Raw genomic sequence first — 17,120 nt, forward strand, 5'->3', positions numbered from 1 at the left:
CATGCAGCAACGAAGACCCAACACAGCCAATAAATAAATAAATAGACTATTAAAAAATATACATTTGGTGCTATGTATACTCTGTGTAAGCAGAGGGCATCTAGTGGAGGCACATCAGCTTTTAAAAGGAAATGTTATTTCCTTTGTGTCTTGAAAAATGAGTACGCATCAGGCAGAAAGAGAAGTGTGGCCATGTATGTCAGGGGAGTGGGGATGGGAAGGAGGAATTCTAGATAAAATGAATAGCATATGCAGTCCTCTAGAAGCATGAAAGTTTATGACCCATTGGATATGCTTGGATCTCAACCATTAATATGCACAATTTCGAGAATGCTAGATTTGGGGGTTTCAGGGAAGATCATCCTGGAAGAAAAGAGAGAGGTGAGGACATCAGGGAGCTCTTAAGTTATGCCAAGGAATGTGGATTTCATCCCGTCAGAGGGACACCAAACAAGCTGCATGCCATGATCAAAGTTAGATATTAGAAAGATCACCCTAATGGCAAGATGGAAGATGGGCTGGCATGGAAGTGCGGGTGAAGAAAAAACAGGAAGTTAGGAAGTTACTGTCACAGTCCACGTAGGAAATGATGAGACCTTCTAAAGGGGCAGTGACAGTGTGCTTGTGGATAAAGTAAAAAACTCAAGAGGTGAAATCAGAAGAACTTGATGACTGTTTGGATGTGAAAATGAGGCAGTGTGGAGTCCTTTAAGCCAGGGCAAATGAAGCCACTCCAGGAGAAATCAGGGTTACTCAGGATGAGGCAAAGCGTTCTTACCTTAGCAGTGCTGTTGATATCATCAGGGTCCCCCTCCTCGTACTCCAACAGAGTCACGTGAGTGAGGTTTTCCACTGGATTCGTAAGAGTCAGGAGGACCTGGCTCTCCTGGGGAAAAGGAAAGGCATCTTTCAGACATGTTCCACTGCTGCCACCTAGGTCCACTTTCCTAGATGCTTAGATCACAAAATCATCACCCCCTCCGCCCTCCACACCTCCAGCATTACTCTTGAACAGTAACACCCACCTGTGCCTCTTCACCACTGCATTCTCAAAGTGCTCACTAACTCCTATTCTGTTACTTATATGCTAGTCTACATACTCTCTGGAGCTGCTATTTCACTGAGGAAATGGAATAGATCCCACAGAAAGGGCCAATTACTAGCTGCAGAAATTCTGAGAAATACACATTATCTAAGTGATTGTTTAAAGTTTACAACTCTTGCCCTACCCAGGTCACCACTTAAGGACTAAAAAGAAGGAAGCCCTCATAAATAAAATATGGGAGCCACAGGCTAGCCAGATATATTAGCATAGAAAAAAAATGGCACATCAAGACTGTAAAAGACTTCTAAGATTTCTTGAACCATAATTTGCCCTTGTTTGTTATGCTCTTTACATTAGCAAAAAAAAAAAAAAAATGAACAGGGACTATAAAAGTGTCTTTATGAGCAGCACGAAAGAACTAAGACGCTGCTGCCGAACACTGCAATTCACTGTGGTGTCTGTGCGGGAGATAAGGACCTCAAAGAAGAGAGGGGCTGTGGTAAAGAAGAAATCTAGTTGATTCCTGATATCTCACACGTACACACACATGAGATGGAGAATCTCCCGGCTGGAGGAGAGCTGAAGATGCCTGTGGGGTCTAACATCTCCTTTCTTTCCTTTACCTCAATGTAATGTGCACACTGCTCCTTCTGCATATATTTCAAAGATGCTGTTATCAAGAAACCCAGCTTAATGACACTTAAAATCTCAATCCCTTTTTATTTCAAACTTTTTTCTTTTTTATCCCTTGCTCATTGCATCCCATGTCAAATACACACAGCCACCACATACACATATGCACACATCTGTTTTTTTTTTTTTTTTTTTTGGCTGTACGCGGGCCTCTCACTGCTGTGGCCTCTCCCGCTGCGGAGCACAGGCTCCGGACGCGCAGGCTCAGCAGCCATGGTTCACGGGCCCAGCCGCTCCGCTGCATGTGGGATCCTCCCAGACCGGGGCACGAAACCGCGTCCCCTGCATCGGCAGGCGGACTCTCAACCACTGTGCCACCAGGGAAGCCCTGCACACATCTTTGATCAATTAATCCTTTCTCTTCCCGTAAATAAGCATGGTACTAACCTTCATGTAGCGAAGGTTGGGAATTGACATGATTCTCACTTCTGGGATATAATTGCTATACGTGAATAAAAAAATGCATTAATGGTCATTGGAGTCTCTTAAAATTGTTATTTTTTTTTAAAGCTAGTGCAGCAAAGAAACGATTTCTTCATGTTAATTAGAACATGTCAGAGAAAATTTTAAAGAATCATACCACTACGATAAGAACTTAAGACATGAAACCAAACTGGTAATGAATTCTTTCTGAAATCTTACGTATACCTCTCGTTTAGAGCCTATATGTGTGTGTGCATCATGGCAGATATCTCTACCTTATATATGTATTAGATATATTTTTTGAGATTTTTATTAATTCATTTCTGAAAATCTATAGGCAACTGGTTACAAGATCCAAGACTGATTTAATAATACATTACAGGGGTATAAAAACACTACCACATACTTACCACTTTTATATAGCACTTACTATGTGTAACATTTGAAGTATGTTACAAATATTAACTCATGTAATCTGCACTGCAACTGCGTAAAATAGATATTACTATTATCCCCATTATAAAGAGGAAGAAACTAGGCTTGGGAGAAGTAGCTTGCTGGTAAGCGGCCAGCATTCAAATCTAGGCAGTCTGGCTGCAGGGCCCTTGCTCTTAACCTCCATGTTACGCTACCTCTCTAAATAAGACAATAGAATTTTGTACTTATATGTGCTTGTTCTAGACTCAAAACCTCAAAACCCAGGTTCAAATTCCAGCTTAGTGTTTATATACCAAGACACTTCTTTGTAAAGAGCAGGGCAAGATATTTACCTCTTTGTGTCTCGGTTATAAACTGAGAACACTGAAAGTACCTTTATCTTGAGGTTATTGTGAAGAATAAATTAAATAATAGTGCAAAAAGTGCTTGGAACAAAGCATGCGTAAATGTTATCGTGCATATATTAACATAAGACAAAATCTATCGCAGAAACACTACAAGTGGGCGGGGGCAGGAGTGCATCTTAGCATTAAGGTATTTTAACTTCAGACTAGGTATTTTTCATGACGGTCATCAGGACTACCTGAGTAACTTGATACAAATTCAAGAGCCTCACTATCAAGGATTTGGATTTAGCTGGTCTGATGTGTGACCAGATCGTATGTATTAAGATTCCCCAGTGACACTGCCATGATGCCAGAAGAAAAGCACTGTTTTTCAAAGCAATCTTAAGAAACTGATGCAAAGCACATCCTGCCATTCAAGATTTCTGTAATGAGTGTAATTCTTAATTAAGAAAGGAGCTCGTACCACACTTCACATGCCATTTTTGTAGTCCTAACCAGTCATGCATTAAATAATACTTGGGAAAACAGAACATACTGTACGGTGATTTACAGTTACAAAGCATTTGTGAACATATAGCTCATTTGATCCTTCTCAACAACCACAAGAGAGAGGTAGGACTGGTGTTATGCCCGTTTCAGAGATGAGGGAAATCAGTTTAGACAAATTCTGTAAGTGCCAGAACCCACATCTGGCCCTCCTAAGTCATGAGACCAGCATTTCTCTGCCATTTTGACTGCCAATTATTTCTTTTTAATTGTTGCATAATATTCTACATGAGTGTATCTCAATTTAATCAATTTTTTTTTGTTAATGGTTAATCAGTTTGACATTAAAATTGTTTCCAGCTTTTTGCCTTTAAAATGTTATAACACACATCTTTATGTATTGGTCTTTATATATTGCTTTGTTTCTAGAGAATAGATTCCTGAGACAGCACTACCAGGTTAAAAGGTCTATGTCATTTTGTCTTGATATTCCAGGTCTCTCTCCAAAAAAACTCTAGCAATTCAGTCTACCAACAATGTATGCAAGTATGTTTACCCAGACGCTCACGAGCACTCAATACTACTTATTATTTAAAATTTTTCCTATCAAGTCTCAGCATCTTTCCATATATTTACCGGCCATTTGGAATTTCTCTTCTGTGAGCTACATGTTCAAATCCTTTGCCCTACCTCACCCCCCCCGCCCCCAACAAGCCCATTCCAGGGATATTCAACTTTTATTTATCATGGAGCAGCAAATATTCTTTCTTGCTCTACTGTCTCAGGACTTTGCTGTCAATTTTGTTTTTTACAACTCGTATCTTTCTGCTAAGGTCAAAGCTGGCTACTTTCCTTAGTGGCTTCTGGGCTTCCTGCCTTACTTGGGAAGGGCTCTCTCACCCTAAAGTCAAAACAATAGTTTCCTAATTTTTCTTGTTTGATAGATAATTTTCACACACAAAATTCCCTTCTACTGACAAGTCTCTGTGAGTTAACGCTAATATAATCACTTTTATCCCACTCAACAAAGCATTATCAGAAATACAGTTAAATAGCATGAACATTGTTACAGGGATATTCTTCCATCTGCTATATTTTATTTTATTAATTTTTTTAAGAGATCATTCCCAAACGGAGGTACTTTTTCATTTGTGATGAATGACTAGTGACTCTCCAACCAGCAACATACCACATTGCCACAGACCATACTATCACGTGCCCTGATATAACACCCTGGATTCTGTGTCTGTAAATCTGCTTTCAACTTCCTGGTATGTGTTTCGAAACCAAAACAGGAACAAAAGAGCACGATTATTCTGAAGTAGTTTCTCTTTCCTTTTTTAAGCCAAGAGTAAGCACATGTCACAGTGAAAAAACAAAAAAAAAAAACAGTAACCCAAAACACCAATCCCAAATACTCACACAGCAACCAGCTGGATTTTGAATTTGATAGATGTTGGATTAAATTCTGGCTTGCTCAGATTATGTTCACATTTCTAAAAAGAAAAAAAATATGTATCAGAGGAAAACAGGAACACACTCCGCTGATCCAGAGTGTGGATTCTGCCAAATCCAGAAGCATAGCATTTACTACAGTTTGGTTTTATTTTGCTGCAAGATCACAGATGTTTTGAAATAGAGTGTATACTACCCATAACCAAAATACACAAAAGATGTTTTGGACTTCTGGAAATAAGCAACCACACTATCAAATATTAATAACCTTGTAGTGCTTCAAAACTACTGAAATAATAACACAGACTTCTTATTAAGCATGAACGATGTGGATTTTTTCTGAGTTTTCCTCTTCCTTGTTTTGTTTTGTTTGTTTTTTTGCCCGTGCCTTGAGGCATGCGGGATCTTAGTTCCCTGACCAGGGATTGAACCTGTGCCCCCTGCAGTGGAAATGTGGAGCCTTAACAACCTGACCGCCAGGGAAGTCCCTTCCTTGTTTTCTTTTATATTATTATTAGTCCTTTTTAATTTCCTTTCTACTAGCCTAAAAGATATGCATTCTTGGTTTAAGTGAATTTAAACATCACATCAACTTTATGAGGTAGGTGTAGGTACTATAATTATTATTGTCCCTATGTCACAGATGATAAAAATGGGACACAGGAAAGGTATATAATCTGTGCAAACTTCACAGAGCCAGTAAGACTTGGAGCTGGGATTTAAATCCAAGTGGTGTGATTCCAGATCTCATGCTTTAAAATATAGTAACAATTACTTGGTTACTTTCTTCAATGGGTTCCACATGCATCCGGTTAAAACATTTTTTTAATGGTATAAAAAAGAAACAGTGTAAAGACACCAGTTACCTGTCCCACTGTTCCTCTCCCCAGAGCCAACAAGCTTCTCATGTGTTTTCTCACAGATAGCTGATGCACATAGAAGTATACACATACATCACCTTTCTTTTTCACAATAACACAAAAGAGAACATTTTATATTCTTCTGCCTTTTTCACTGAATCGATCTTGGAATGACATACCAGCACACACAGATGTACCTCTGTGTCCTACTGTAATGATTTCCATAACTTATGTAACCAGACCCAAATTGATAAATGTTTACATGATTTTGCTACTACAAATAATGCAGCAATGAGTAATCTTGTATGCAAATCACTTCCCACATGTATAAATGTATCTGTAGGATAATTTCCTAAAAGTGAGTGCATGCGTTTATTATTTTGATGGATATTGCCAAACTGCTAACTTTTGCCAATCTGATGATTATGAAATGGTTTCTCACTGTAGTTTTAATGTACATTTCCCTGATTACTGTACATGTTTGCGTATCTTTCCTATTTATTGGGTATTGGGATTTCCTCTGCCATAAATTGCAAGTTAGTACCTACTTGTTATTTTTTCTTTTTTTTTTTTGGTACGCGGGCCTGTCACTGTTGTGGCCTCTCCCATTGCGGAGCACAGTCTCCGGACGTGCAGGCTCAGCGGCCATGGCTCACGGGCCCAGCCGCTCCGCGGCATGTGGGATCTTCCCGGACCGGGGCACGAACCCATGTTCCCTGCATCGGCAGGCGGACTCTCAACCACTGCGCCACCAGGGAAGCCCCCTACTTGTTATTTTTATACTGGGTATCTTTTCCTTACTGATTTGCTATACTTCTTTACATATTCTGGATACTAATTCTTTGTCAATTATATACCTTACAAATTACTTTTCTCAGTCTATGGCCTACCTTTTCATTTTGATATGGGTTTTCTTTGGAATGGGGGTATAAATTTTACTTTTTTTTTTTTTTAAAGGTTTTTTGATTTTTTTTTTTTTTTTTTTTTTTAATGCGGTACGCGGGCCTCTCACTGTCGTGGCCTCTCCCGTTGCGGAGCACAGGCTCCAGACGCGCAGGCTCAGCGGCCACAGCTCACGGGCCCAGCTGCTCCGCGGCATGTGGGATCTTCCCGGACGGGGGCATGAACCCGCGCCCCCTGCATCGGCAGGTGGACTCCCAACCACCGCACCACAAGGGAAGCCCTAAATTTTACTTTTAATGTGTCAAATATATAACTTTTCCTTTATGGTTTGTCTTATTTTCGGACTACTCCCTTAACTAGAAGCCATAAAGAATATTCTCCCATATTTCCTTCTAGACATACTGGTCATCATATCTACTCTTTAAAGTTTCCAATGCTCCTGAAATTGACTTTTGTGTATGGTATGAGTTAGAGACCCAATTTTATTTTTTTTTCATAGAATCATTTGACCTAGCAAAATTTCAATAGTATTCTTTCCCCAGGGACCTGCAAGGCCATATTTAGTAAAATCAAGTTTCCTCACATGCATGAGTCTGTTTCTGCTTTCTCTATTCTGTTCCAACAGTCTATTAATCTAACATACACAAATATTTTTTATGTTTATATATATATTTTCCCTCTTTTCTTATACCAAAAGTTATGTACCTGCTGCGCACCCTGCTTTTTGCATTTAAAAATACATCCCACATTAGTACATTCTGTTTTATAGGTTTTTGGTACTCACTGTGTGGATGTACCCTAACCTCTATGTTTTGGTTTGTAGAGGTGTACCTTCAGGGTAGACTCCTAGAAGTGAGATCAATGGGTCAATACGAAACTGATTTTTTGCCTGCTGAATCTGTCCATTTCTGAGAGACAGGTGTTGAAGACTCCAACTACGATGGTGGACTTATCTATTTCTCCTGCAGTTCTATCAGGTTTTGCCTCACACAGTTTGACACTCTATTGTTCAGCACATACACATTAAGAACTGTTACATCTTCTTGGAGAACTGACCCCTTTACCGTTATGTAATACCCTTCTTTATCCCTCATAACTGTCCTTACTTTGAAGTCTGTTGTCTGAAATTAATATGGCTACTCTTGCTTCCTTTCAATTAGTATTGACATGGTATATTTTTCTCCATTTACTTTTTTCCAATTTTTTAAATTTTACTTTTTTATACAGCAGGTTCTTATTAGTCATCAATTTTATACACATCAGGGTATACATGTCAATCCCAATCACCCAGTTTATCACACCACCATCCCCCCCCACCCCTGAGGCTTTCCCCCTTGGTGTCCATACGTTTGTTCTCTACATCTGTGTCTCAACTTCTGCCCTGCAAACCAGTTCATCTGTACCATTTTTCTAGGTTCCACATACATGCGTTAATATATGACATTTGTTTTTCTCTTTCTGACATACTTCACTCTGTATGACAGTCTCTAGATCCATCCACGTCTCCACAAACGACCCAATTTCCTTCCTTTTTGTGGCTGAGTAATATTCCATTGTATATATGTACTACAACTTCTTTATCCATTCTCCTGTTGATGGGCATTTAGGTTGCTTCCATGACCTGACTATTGTAAATAGTGCTGCAATGAATATTGGGGTGCATGTGTCTTTTTGAATTATGGTTTTCTCAGGGTATATGCCCAGTAGTGGGATTGCTGGATCATACGGTAATTCTATTTTTAGTCTTTTAAGGAACTTCCTTACTATTCTCCATAGTGGCTGTATCAATTTACATTCCCACCAACAGTGCAAGAGGGTTCCCTTTCCTCCACACCCTCTCCAGCATTTGTTGTTTGTAGATTTTCTGATGATGCCCATTCTAACTGGTGTGAAGTGATACCTCATTTTAGTTTTGATTTGCATTTCTCTAATAATTAGTGATGTTGAGCAGCTTTTCATGTGCCTCTTGGCCATCTGTATGTCTTCTTTGGAGAAATGTCTATTTAGGTCTTCTGCCCATTTTTGGATTTCTCCATTTACTTTTAATCTATATGTGTCTTTATATTTAAAGTGGGCTTTTCCTTTCTTTGTTTTTTTTTAAAATAAATTTATTTATTTATTTTTGGCTACCTTGGGTATTCGTTGCTGCGCACGGGCTTTTCTCTAGTTGTGGCGAGCGGGCTTCTCATTGCGGTGGCTTCTCTTGTGACGGAGCACGGGCCCTAGGCCTGCGGGCTTCAGTAGTTGTGGCTCATGGGCTCTAGAGCACAGTCTCAATAGTTGTGGCGCACGGGCTTAGGTGCTCCGCGGCACGTGGGATGTTCCCGGACCAGGGCTCAAACCCGTGTCCCCTGCACTAGCAGGCGGATTCTCAACCACTGTGCCACCAGGGAAGCCCCTCCTTTCTAAAAAGGTTTTTCAATATAGAAAATTTTTAACATATGCAAAAATACAGAGTAGTGTTATAAATCTCTTGGTACCAGCCACCCAACTTCAACAATTAGCAACGTGTTAGCAACAATGGCCAATCTTGTTTCACCTAGATTCTTACCCACTCCCTATGCCTGACTATTTTGCAACAAATATCGGACATCATGTCATTTCATCCTTAAACGTTTTGGTATGCAGCTCTAAAAGATAAAGATACTTTAAAAAAATAACAATACCATTATTATCCCTAAAAAAAATGAATAATTCTTTTAATAGCATTAAAAAATCCAGTCAGTATTTAAATTTCCCCAAAGGTTTCACACATTTTTCTTTCCTCCCTCACTCCTCCCCTGGTCCCTTTCTTTCTATCTTTCCATGCTGTGTTTGAATCAGGAATTAAAGTCTATACACTGCGTTTGGTTGATAGCCCTCTTCGAATCTAATGCTGTGTTATTTGATAACAGGAGCTACCAGTCACGTGTGATTATTTAAATGAATTTCATCTTAGAAAGATTCAGGCCCTCAGCTGCACTACCATATTTCAAGTTCTCAGCAGCCACAGGTGACTGGTGGCTAACATGCTGGACTATGCAGATAAAGAACATTTCCATCACCACAGAAAAGTTCTGTTGGATCGTACTGATCGCAAAGGTCTCCTTTCCATTTTTTTTCCATACTTTCTTTTCTTTTACAATGTTTCTTTTATTTATTGAAGAAACCCTGCTGTTAGTTTCATAGATTCCCAGAGGCTTTTGCTGATTTTTCTTCTTTCTTGCTTTCTTTTAAATTGATTTTTTTTTTATTAGTCCTTTTGTTCCCCTCTCTACTGGCCTAAAAGCTTTATATTCTTTCACTATTCTTTTAGGGATTAGCAGTATGAACTTAACCTTCAAATACCCCAGCTTCCACATCTGTAACAAAGGTAACAACAGTACCTACCTCACTGAGTTAGGGGGATTAAGTTTATCTTGAAAGTTCTAAAATAGTGCCTGGACACTGGAACGTTACCTACAAGCATTTTCTACATTTACTACATTCCAGAGGTTTTGATACTGACCAGATGCCAATCGTGTTTATCTTTGCTTTTCTCTTACACAAATGACAACTCTACAGAAAGGAATACTTACTCGGCAGCGCAGGGACCGTTTGATCAGAAGATGCTTGTGACGAGGATACAGCTGTGAAGCACAGATTGGCTGGAAGTCAGGCTGTAAGAGGCGCTGCTGAAGGGTGGTCACTAGCATGAAAGGCAGAAACCAAGCTTGGTTTACAGTGACTTGCTCAAAATCAGACGTATATGAGATAATTACGCAAAATAACACTGCCTTTGTGAACAGTGCTCTTCAAAAAACTACAATATAGAAATTTGACAGATGTTTTAAAGTTCTTCAAATGATTACATCTATTTTATTTTCTACATGACTCATTTTAGTACTGACAACTATGCTATTAAAAATCTCAAATCAAAACAAAAAACCTCAAATCACAAGGCATATAAGTAACAAAAACAGAATTAGATGTAAAACAGAAACAAAGCAGAATCATGTATAAAATTACCCTCTGTTAAATTTACTGGTCTTGTATAATAGTCTTCAGGTAGAGGTTCCACTTCATCTACAGCCTGAGCTGGCTCAACCTTTATCTCTTTCTGGTCCTCTCCTTCTTTAAGGCTAAAAGATAAAAGCCATCATTTCTCAAGGGTCCACCTGAATATCTTCAAAGTCCATGATATCAATAATTGAAGTATTTCTCTACTGTAGAATATTCTTTCTGTTTAGGTTTTTCCTAAGTATGAGTATCTTCTTCCCCATTGGCAACTGTTATTAACTTTAAAACCACATTCCTTCAATGTTCATTCTGATATCAGCTTTTTCCCTCAAAGCCATTTAACGTCCAAACTTACGAAAGTCCAGCAAGGGTACTGATGGTTGTACCAGCTCGTGGTCGCTGAAGCCTGGTTCCAAGACCATATTTGTCCTAAACAGAGTTCAGAAATTCCTATTAGAAATTCTACTTTTAAATATCCTGTGTATCAAAATAAAGAATTTGGGGAGGGACAGCGTGAGAAGCTCAGGGAAATAAGCCAAAAAGAAAAAGCTAATTTTAAAGCTTCTTTTAAAGAGAGTAATTGTAGCCCCACATCATCTTACTCTTAAAATAATAACAAAAGCACCAAACATGGAGATTGAAACTACATTAATGCAGTGAAAATGAGCAAAATGTGATAATCTAAGAATATCTAAGCCATGGCTTAGGCCAGAACTATGTGGAGTATCTAAGACACACGATGAACGTCTTCTTGGAACACCAGTGATCATCTGCTAACTTCTTCAGGGTTAGCAAGAATCATAAAAGAGAACTTACCACTACATGAATAGTATGTTGCTGTAGGCCCCAAAATAGCAGCAGGTTGCAACAGAGACAAAAAAATGCAGCATAAGACAGAAGCAAACTCATACAGCAGGCAGGTTATATGGGAAAGTTGGCAGAATAACACATTTAATTCAAATTCCTCTCCTAAATACACTAGTGCATGCTGATTATACCACTGGATTGTTCAAAAAATTCACTGAGACTTCACAGAAGTCTCTGGCAAATACGGATGCTTTGCAAGTTTTAATGTTTTATTAAATTCTAAACTAGATATTTTTATATGAACCTTACCAATTCTTAGGGTTTTAATGCCTTAACTAATTCTCATGCAGAGGCAGTACAAGAAGTTAATTAACCTTTCCAGGTCTCATTCCCTTTAGTGTAAAATGGGGATCTACCACCTCGTACACAGGATTGTTGTGAGGATTAAACAAAACCATATGGATAAAGTGCTTAGCACAGAGCTTGACACATCACTGCTATTCAATAAACATTACTTATTAAATGCCAACCTGCTTGGCTCCAAGCAAACACACAGAAAATAAACTGTTCTGTGAGAGCAAATAAAACTTGGGGGACAATAGGAAAAGCTCCAAATCCTAATTTCTTGCTTCTAATTGGTAGTTTACAAATGAGTAGAGAATGACTTTTGTAAATAATTCCTATCAAAAATTACACCTGCATATATCACTACTATTTAACCACAAAAATGCTCTGTGTAAAAGTCAGGGTTTTTTATACTGGAGAAATATTGGAAGGGGCCAAAAAATTATGGTAACTAAAGCTGGGAAATCACTACTACCAGGATGCCAAAGGTGGGTGGGCTACCTAGGTAATATGGATAAAACCTCCCACTCGCCCATATTCTCCTGACTTTCTGTAATATCCAAAAGCTGTAAATGTGGGTGCCTACAAAACTAAACAGTAGCCGCTTTAGGAGTAATCAGAAGAGAAAGGGGTGTGATGGAGAAAGAAACACAAATGTACTTAAAACTCAAAGAACTCAAACAGAACTAATGATATGGCAAAAGCAGAACCGCTGGACTTAGACACCTATCACCTGAGGAACCTTCTGCTAGCCATCGTTCAGGAATCTAGGGACAATGGCCACTTTCTGAAATGTTCCCTGTTCTTACGCCACACCGGTCTTGATCCATGAATTGCAAACTCCTTTTTGTACCAATTTCTCACCGAAAAAGCCAAAGGCATATAGTTTCTACGCCGTGCCAGTTTCTTGCGATCTCGCTCAACCTTCTCCTTCTGAGCGAGCTGCTGGTAATATTCAATCAGTTTGTTCATCTGTAAGAAATCAAAGACTCAGTATTCGTTTCACGAAAAAGCTAACAAGAAACTTACAAAATTAATCAGCTCCACTGACTAGACATATAATGAATAGACAAGACAAATTTATTAAGGTGGGCAAGTTTGCCCTCTTCTTCAAAGAGAATTTGTCTTCATTACATGATCTATTTTCAGAATTGAAATGGAACCTTCAAGTTCAACAACAGGAAGAAATGAGCAATGAAAAGGCTTGAAAATTTCATGTTCTCTTTTCACTGCTCTTTAACTTCATTGCTTACTTCCCCTCACAACTGCTCCTATTTTCTCTGCATGACCAGAGGACCACCTATTTCCAAGGATGTGACATTTCATACTTTATTTTCTCCCACTCTCCATCACATATTTTCATTTAAAAATATATCTTAATCATAAAAGCAATATATAACTGTGAAAAGTTCAAACAATATAGAAACATAAAGAATAAAAAGTGAAACTTCTCTTTTATCTCTCACGCCCAAGTCCACCCTTCCCCTCCCCACAGGTATCCATCATTAGAGTTTAGATATCTTTCTTACACACTTACAGACACGGGTATGATATTATATCCTGCATACATTAAAAAATGCATGTATAGACATATCGCTTTTATATGTGTAAAATAAATCCAGCTCTTTTTATTTTTCATATAAGGGGAAAAAACTTACTATTTTAAAACTTTTTCACTGTAAGTGCCATGAACTTTCCATTCAGTACAAATAGATCTACCTCATTCTTTTTAAAGGCTGCATCTTATTAAACAGTACAAATGTCCTAAAGGTATTTAACCATTTGCTCTGAGAGCACTTAAATGGTCTCCTGGTACCCCCTCTTGTCCTCTCAATTCAGCAGTAATTATTTTTTAGAAACACTAACCTGATTCCGTCAGCTCTTTTGCTTTAAAGGCTTCTCAGACTCCTTAACTTGGTCCACATGGTTCTGCATAGTCTGACCCCAAATCCTTTTCTCCATTCACCTACTGCTATGCTCCACTCTGGCACACTTGCCTCTTGTTTATAACTTGCTTTGCTCCTTCCACTTAGAAGCTCTTTGCCTATGTTGTTCCTCCGCCCTGAATTCTTTCCCTTCTCTGCCTGTCATCCTCAGATCCTAGCTCAATCCTCAGATGTGGACCTACCTAGCTGAAATTCCCCCTAATAAATGCCCACATGCACAATTTCTCTCTCCTTCATATTACCTTGAGTTTTTCCTTTATCTGGGGATTATTTAATTGATTTTTGTTTTCCCATTAGACTTAAGCTCTATGAGGGTAAGGACCATGTATTCCTATTGTTCAGCACAACCCCTGACACATGGTATGCAGCACATGCTGGGTAAGTGTTTGATAAATGAATATACATATTTTTGTGCATAAGTACAAGTATTTCTGTAGGTCAGAGTCCAGGAAGTAGATACTGCTGAGAGAGCAATAAATCTGTACTAATTTACACTAACAATAGTATATGTGAAAAGGTCAAATTCCATACACTCCCATCCAAGATATTTTCAGTATTTCTAATTTTTGCTGATGTCATAAGTGAATAATTATAAATTATTATTTAATTTGCAGTCTGTACAACTTCATTTCAATAGCATTTTATTATCTTTCTAATATTCTACTTCCAGGGGCAACAAAATCAGTTCTAATGTATACTGCAGAGATCAATTCACTGTGAACTATTAAAGGATGTCTAAATCATGATTCTATAAGCAACCACTACTGAGTCCAAGGGCATCTTCCAAATTAGTGGTGTTTCCAAGAGTTAAAATGCTTATATGTGGATGATAATTCTGAGAACAAATGGACCCTTAACATAGTTGGTGCGTACGTGGAAAACAGAAACGTATCATTTCCCTTTTCCAATTCACAACCTGAGTACAGAACTAAAACTACACCTAGGTTTCTCTATTAACTTAAGTCAGACTGGAAAAAACTGCCACTGTGATTTAATGTCTTACAACGAGAAGCACTTTCTAAGTGTAAAAAACACCAAAATACACATCATGGATTTATAAGCATATGCCATATACACTGATAAAATGGTCTTTTTCTTCATCTTTTCTCATTTCACCCTCTCTCTGATGACCCTTTACTTACCCGTTGCGTGTGAGGATTTTCAGGTTCCTGCCAACCACCACTAGCTGCAAAATAAAGGAATATTAAACAAGACTTACGTAATTTGATAATTTTATTTCCACAAAAACAGGTCATCTGCAGGCCACAAAATAAAGCTTAAAGACATAAAATCACACAATTTCCAAGAAAGAGTCCTAGAAATTATACAGACTGAAGGGCTCAGAATGAAAATTTTTCTTTAAATATAATGATGGTGATAATAATAACCACCACCAGGACCACAACTACAACTAATACATGTATAACTTCTGTGCCAGGTATTTGAAATGTATCACACTTCATTTTATTCTCATAATAACCCTCTGAGGATTTCCCTGGTGGCTCAGTGTTTAAGAATCCACCTGCCAATGCAGGGGACACGGGTTCAAGCCCTGATCCGGGAAGATCCCACGTGCCGCGCAGCAACTAAGCCCATGTGCCACAACTACTGAGCCTGCGCTCGAGAGCCCGCAAGCCACAACTACTGAGCCTGCGTGCTGCAACTACTGAAGCCACGCGCCTAGAGCCCATGCTCCGCAACAAGAGAAGCCACCGCAATGAGAAGCCCGTGCACCGCAACGAAGAGTAGCCCCTGCTCGCCGCAACTACAGAAAGCCCCATGCACACAGCAACAAAGACCTAACGCAGCCAAAAATAAATAAATAAATTCATTAAAAAAAAATAACCCTCTGTGGTAGGGACTCTCATTATTAGTCTTAATTTACAAATGAGGAAATTGAGGCTCAGAATTAAATAACTTGCCCAAAGTCATAGAGACAGTAAGCGGTAAAGCCAGGATTCAAACTCAGGCAGTCTGACTCCAGAGAACTTGCCCGTATCTGCAACACTGGGCAATTTCTGTGTTCTATGACCTCAGTTTAGAGAAGAGTTTCTTACATAAGAGACAAAAGCACAAATCATAGGGAAAAGATTATTCCAGAAAGCTGAAAGTAAAACCATAATGAATACTTCAACAAATGGTGCTGTAACAATTTACAAAAAACTAGCCTTGACCCTTACCTCACAACATTTACAAAATTTACCCTGAAATGGTAATAAACTTATGTGTAAGAGCTGAAACTATAATATTTGTAGAAGAAAACAGAAGTGAAAATCTTAGCGACCTTGGGTTAGGCTAAAGTTTCTTTACTAGAACACAAAAGGCACAACTATAAAATAAAAACTTGATAAACTGAAGCTCATCAAAATTAGAAACCTGTAGGGCTTCCGTGGTGGCGCAGTGGTTAAGAATCCACCTGCCAATACAGGGGACATGGGTTTGAGCCCTGGTCTGGGAAGATCCCACATGCCAAGGAGCAACTAAGCCCATGCGCCACAACTACTGAGCCTGCACTCTTGAGCCCATGAGCCACAACTACTGAGCCCACACGCCTAGAGTCTGTGCTCTGCAATGAGAAGCCACCACAATGAGAAGCCCACACACCACAACGAAGAGTAGCCCCCGCTCACCGCAGCTCGCCCAAGTGCAGCAACAAAGACCCAATGCAGCCAAAAATAAAATAAAAATAAATTAGAAACTTGTGTTCTTCAAAAGACACAGTTGAGGGCTTCCCTGGTGGCGCAGTGGTTGAGAGTCCACCTGCCGATGCAGGGAACACGGGTTTGTGCCCCGGTCTGGGAAGATCCCACATGCCGCGGAGCGGCTGGGCCCGGCAGCCATGGCCGCTGAGCCTGTGCGTCCGGAGCCTGTGCTCCGCAACGGGAGAGGCCACAACAGTGAGAGGCCCGCGTACGGCAAAAAAAAAAAAAAAAAAAAAAAAGACATAGTTGAGAAAATAAAAAGGCAAGCTGCAGACTGGGAGAAAATATTTGTAAAATATATATTCAACAAAGGACCTGTATCTATAATACAGAACTCTCACAACTCAATAAAAAGATTAAAACTCAGTTTAAAAATAGGCAAAGAGGGCTTCCCTGGTGGCGCAGTGGTTGAGAGTCCGCCTGCCGATGCAGGGGACGTGGGTTCGTGCCCCGGTCTGGGAGGATCCCACATGCCGCGGAGCAGCTGGGCCCCTGAGCCATGGCCGTTGAGCCTGTGCGTCCGGAGCCTGTGCTCTACGACGGGAGAGGCCACAACAGTGAGAGGCCCAAGTACCACAAAAAAAAAAAAAAAAAAAAAAAAAAAAATAGTCAAAGATTTGTACAAACACTTCACCAAAGAAAATACACAGATGGCAAACAAGCACATTAAGGAAATGCAAATTAAAACCACA

The 17,120-nt window shown here is 39.4% G+C and overlaps 1 protein-coding gene across 2 annotated transcripts in view; it reads right to left on the minus strand.

Moving 5' to 3' along the window:
- Positions 1–17,120, minus strand: part of DCTN4 (dynactin subunit 4) — a 30,324-nt gene that overhangs the window by 4,305 nt on the left and 8,899 nt on the right. Inside the window, exons 4-12 of one of the 2 annotated variants that reach the window (XM_065874028.1) lie at positions 14,869–14,912; positions 12,645–12,752; positions 11,445–11,465; positions 10,984–11,057; positions 10,638–10,750; positions 10,208–10,317; positions 4,855–4,928; positions 2,126–2,180; positions 779–886 (exon numbers count right to left, since the gene is read on the minus strand). In XM_065874028.1, the coding sequence (XP_065730100.1) occupies positions 779–886; positions 2,126–2,180; positions 4,855–4,928; positions 10,208–10,317; positions 10,638–10,750; positions 10,984–11,057; positions 11,445–11,465; positions 12,645–12,752; positions 14,869–14,912 (707 nt within the window). The remainder of the gene's footprint in view (positions 1–778; positions 887–2,125; positions 2,181–4,854; positions 4,929–10,207; positions 10,318–10,637; positions 10,751–10,983; positions 11,058–11,444; positions 11,466–12,644; positions 12,753–14,868; positions 14,913–17,120) is intronic. The other variant, XM_065874029.1, reaches the window with a different exon arrangement.

Source organism: Phocoena phocoena, chromosome 3, assembly GCF_963924675.1.
Source record: "Phocoena phocoena chromosome 3, mPhoPho1.1, whole genome shotgun sequence".
Lineage (NCBI taxonomy): Eukaryota > Metazoa > Chordata > Mammalia > Artiodactyla > Phocoenidae > Phocoena > Phocoena phocoena.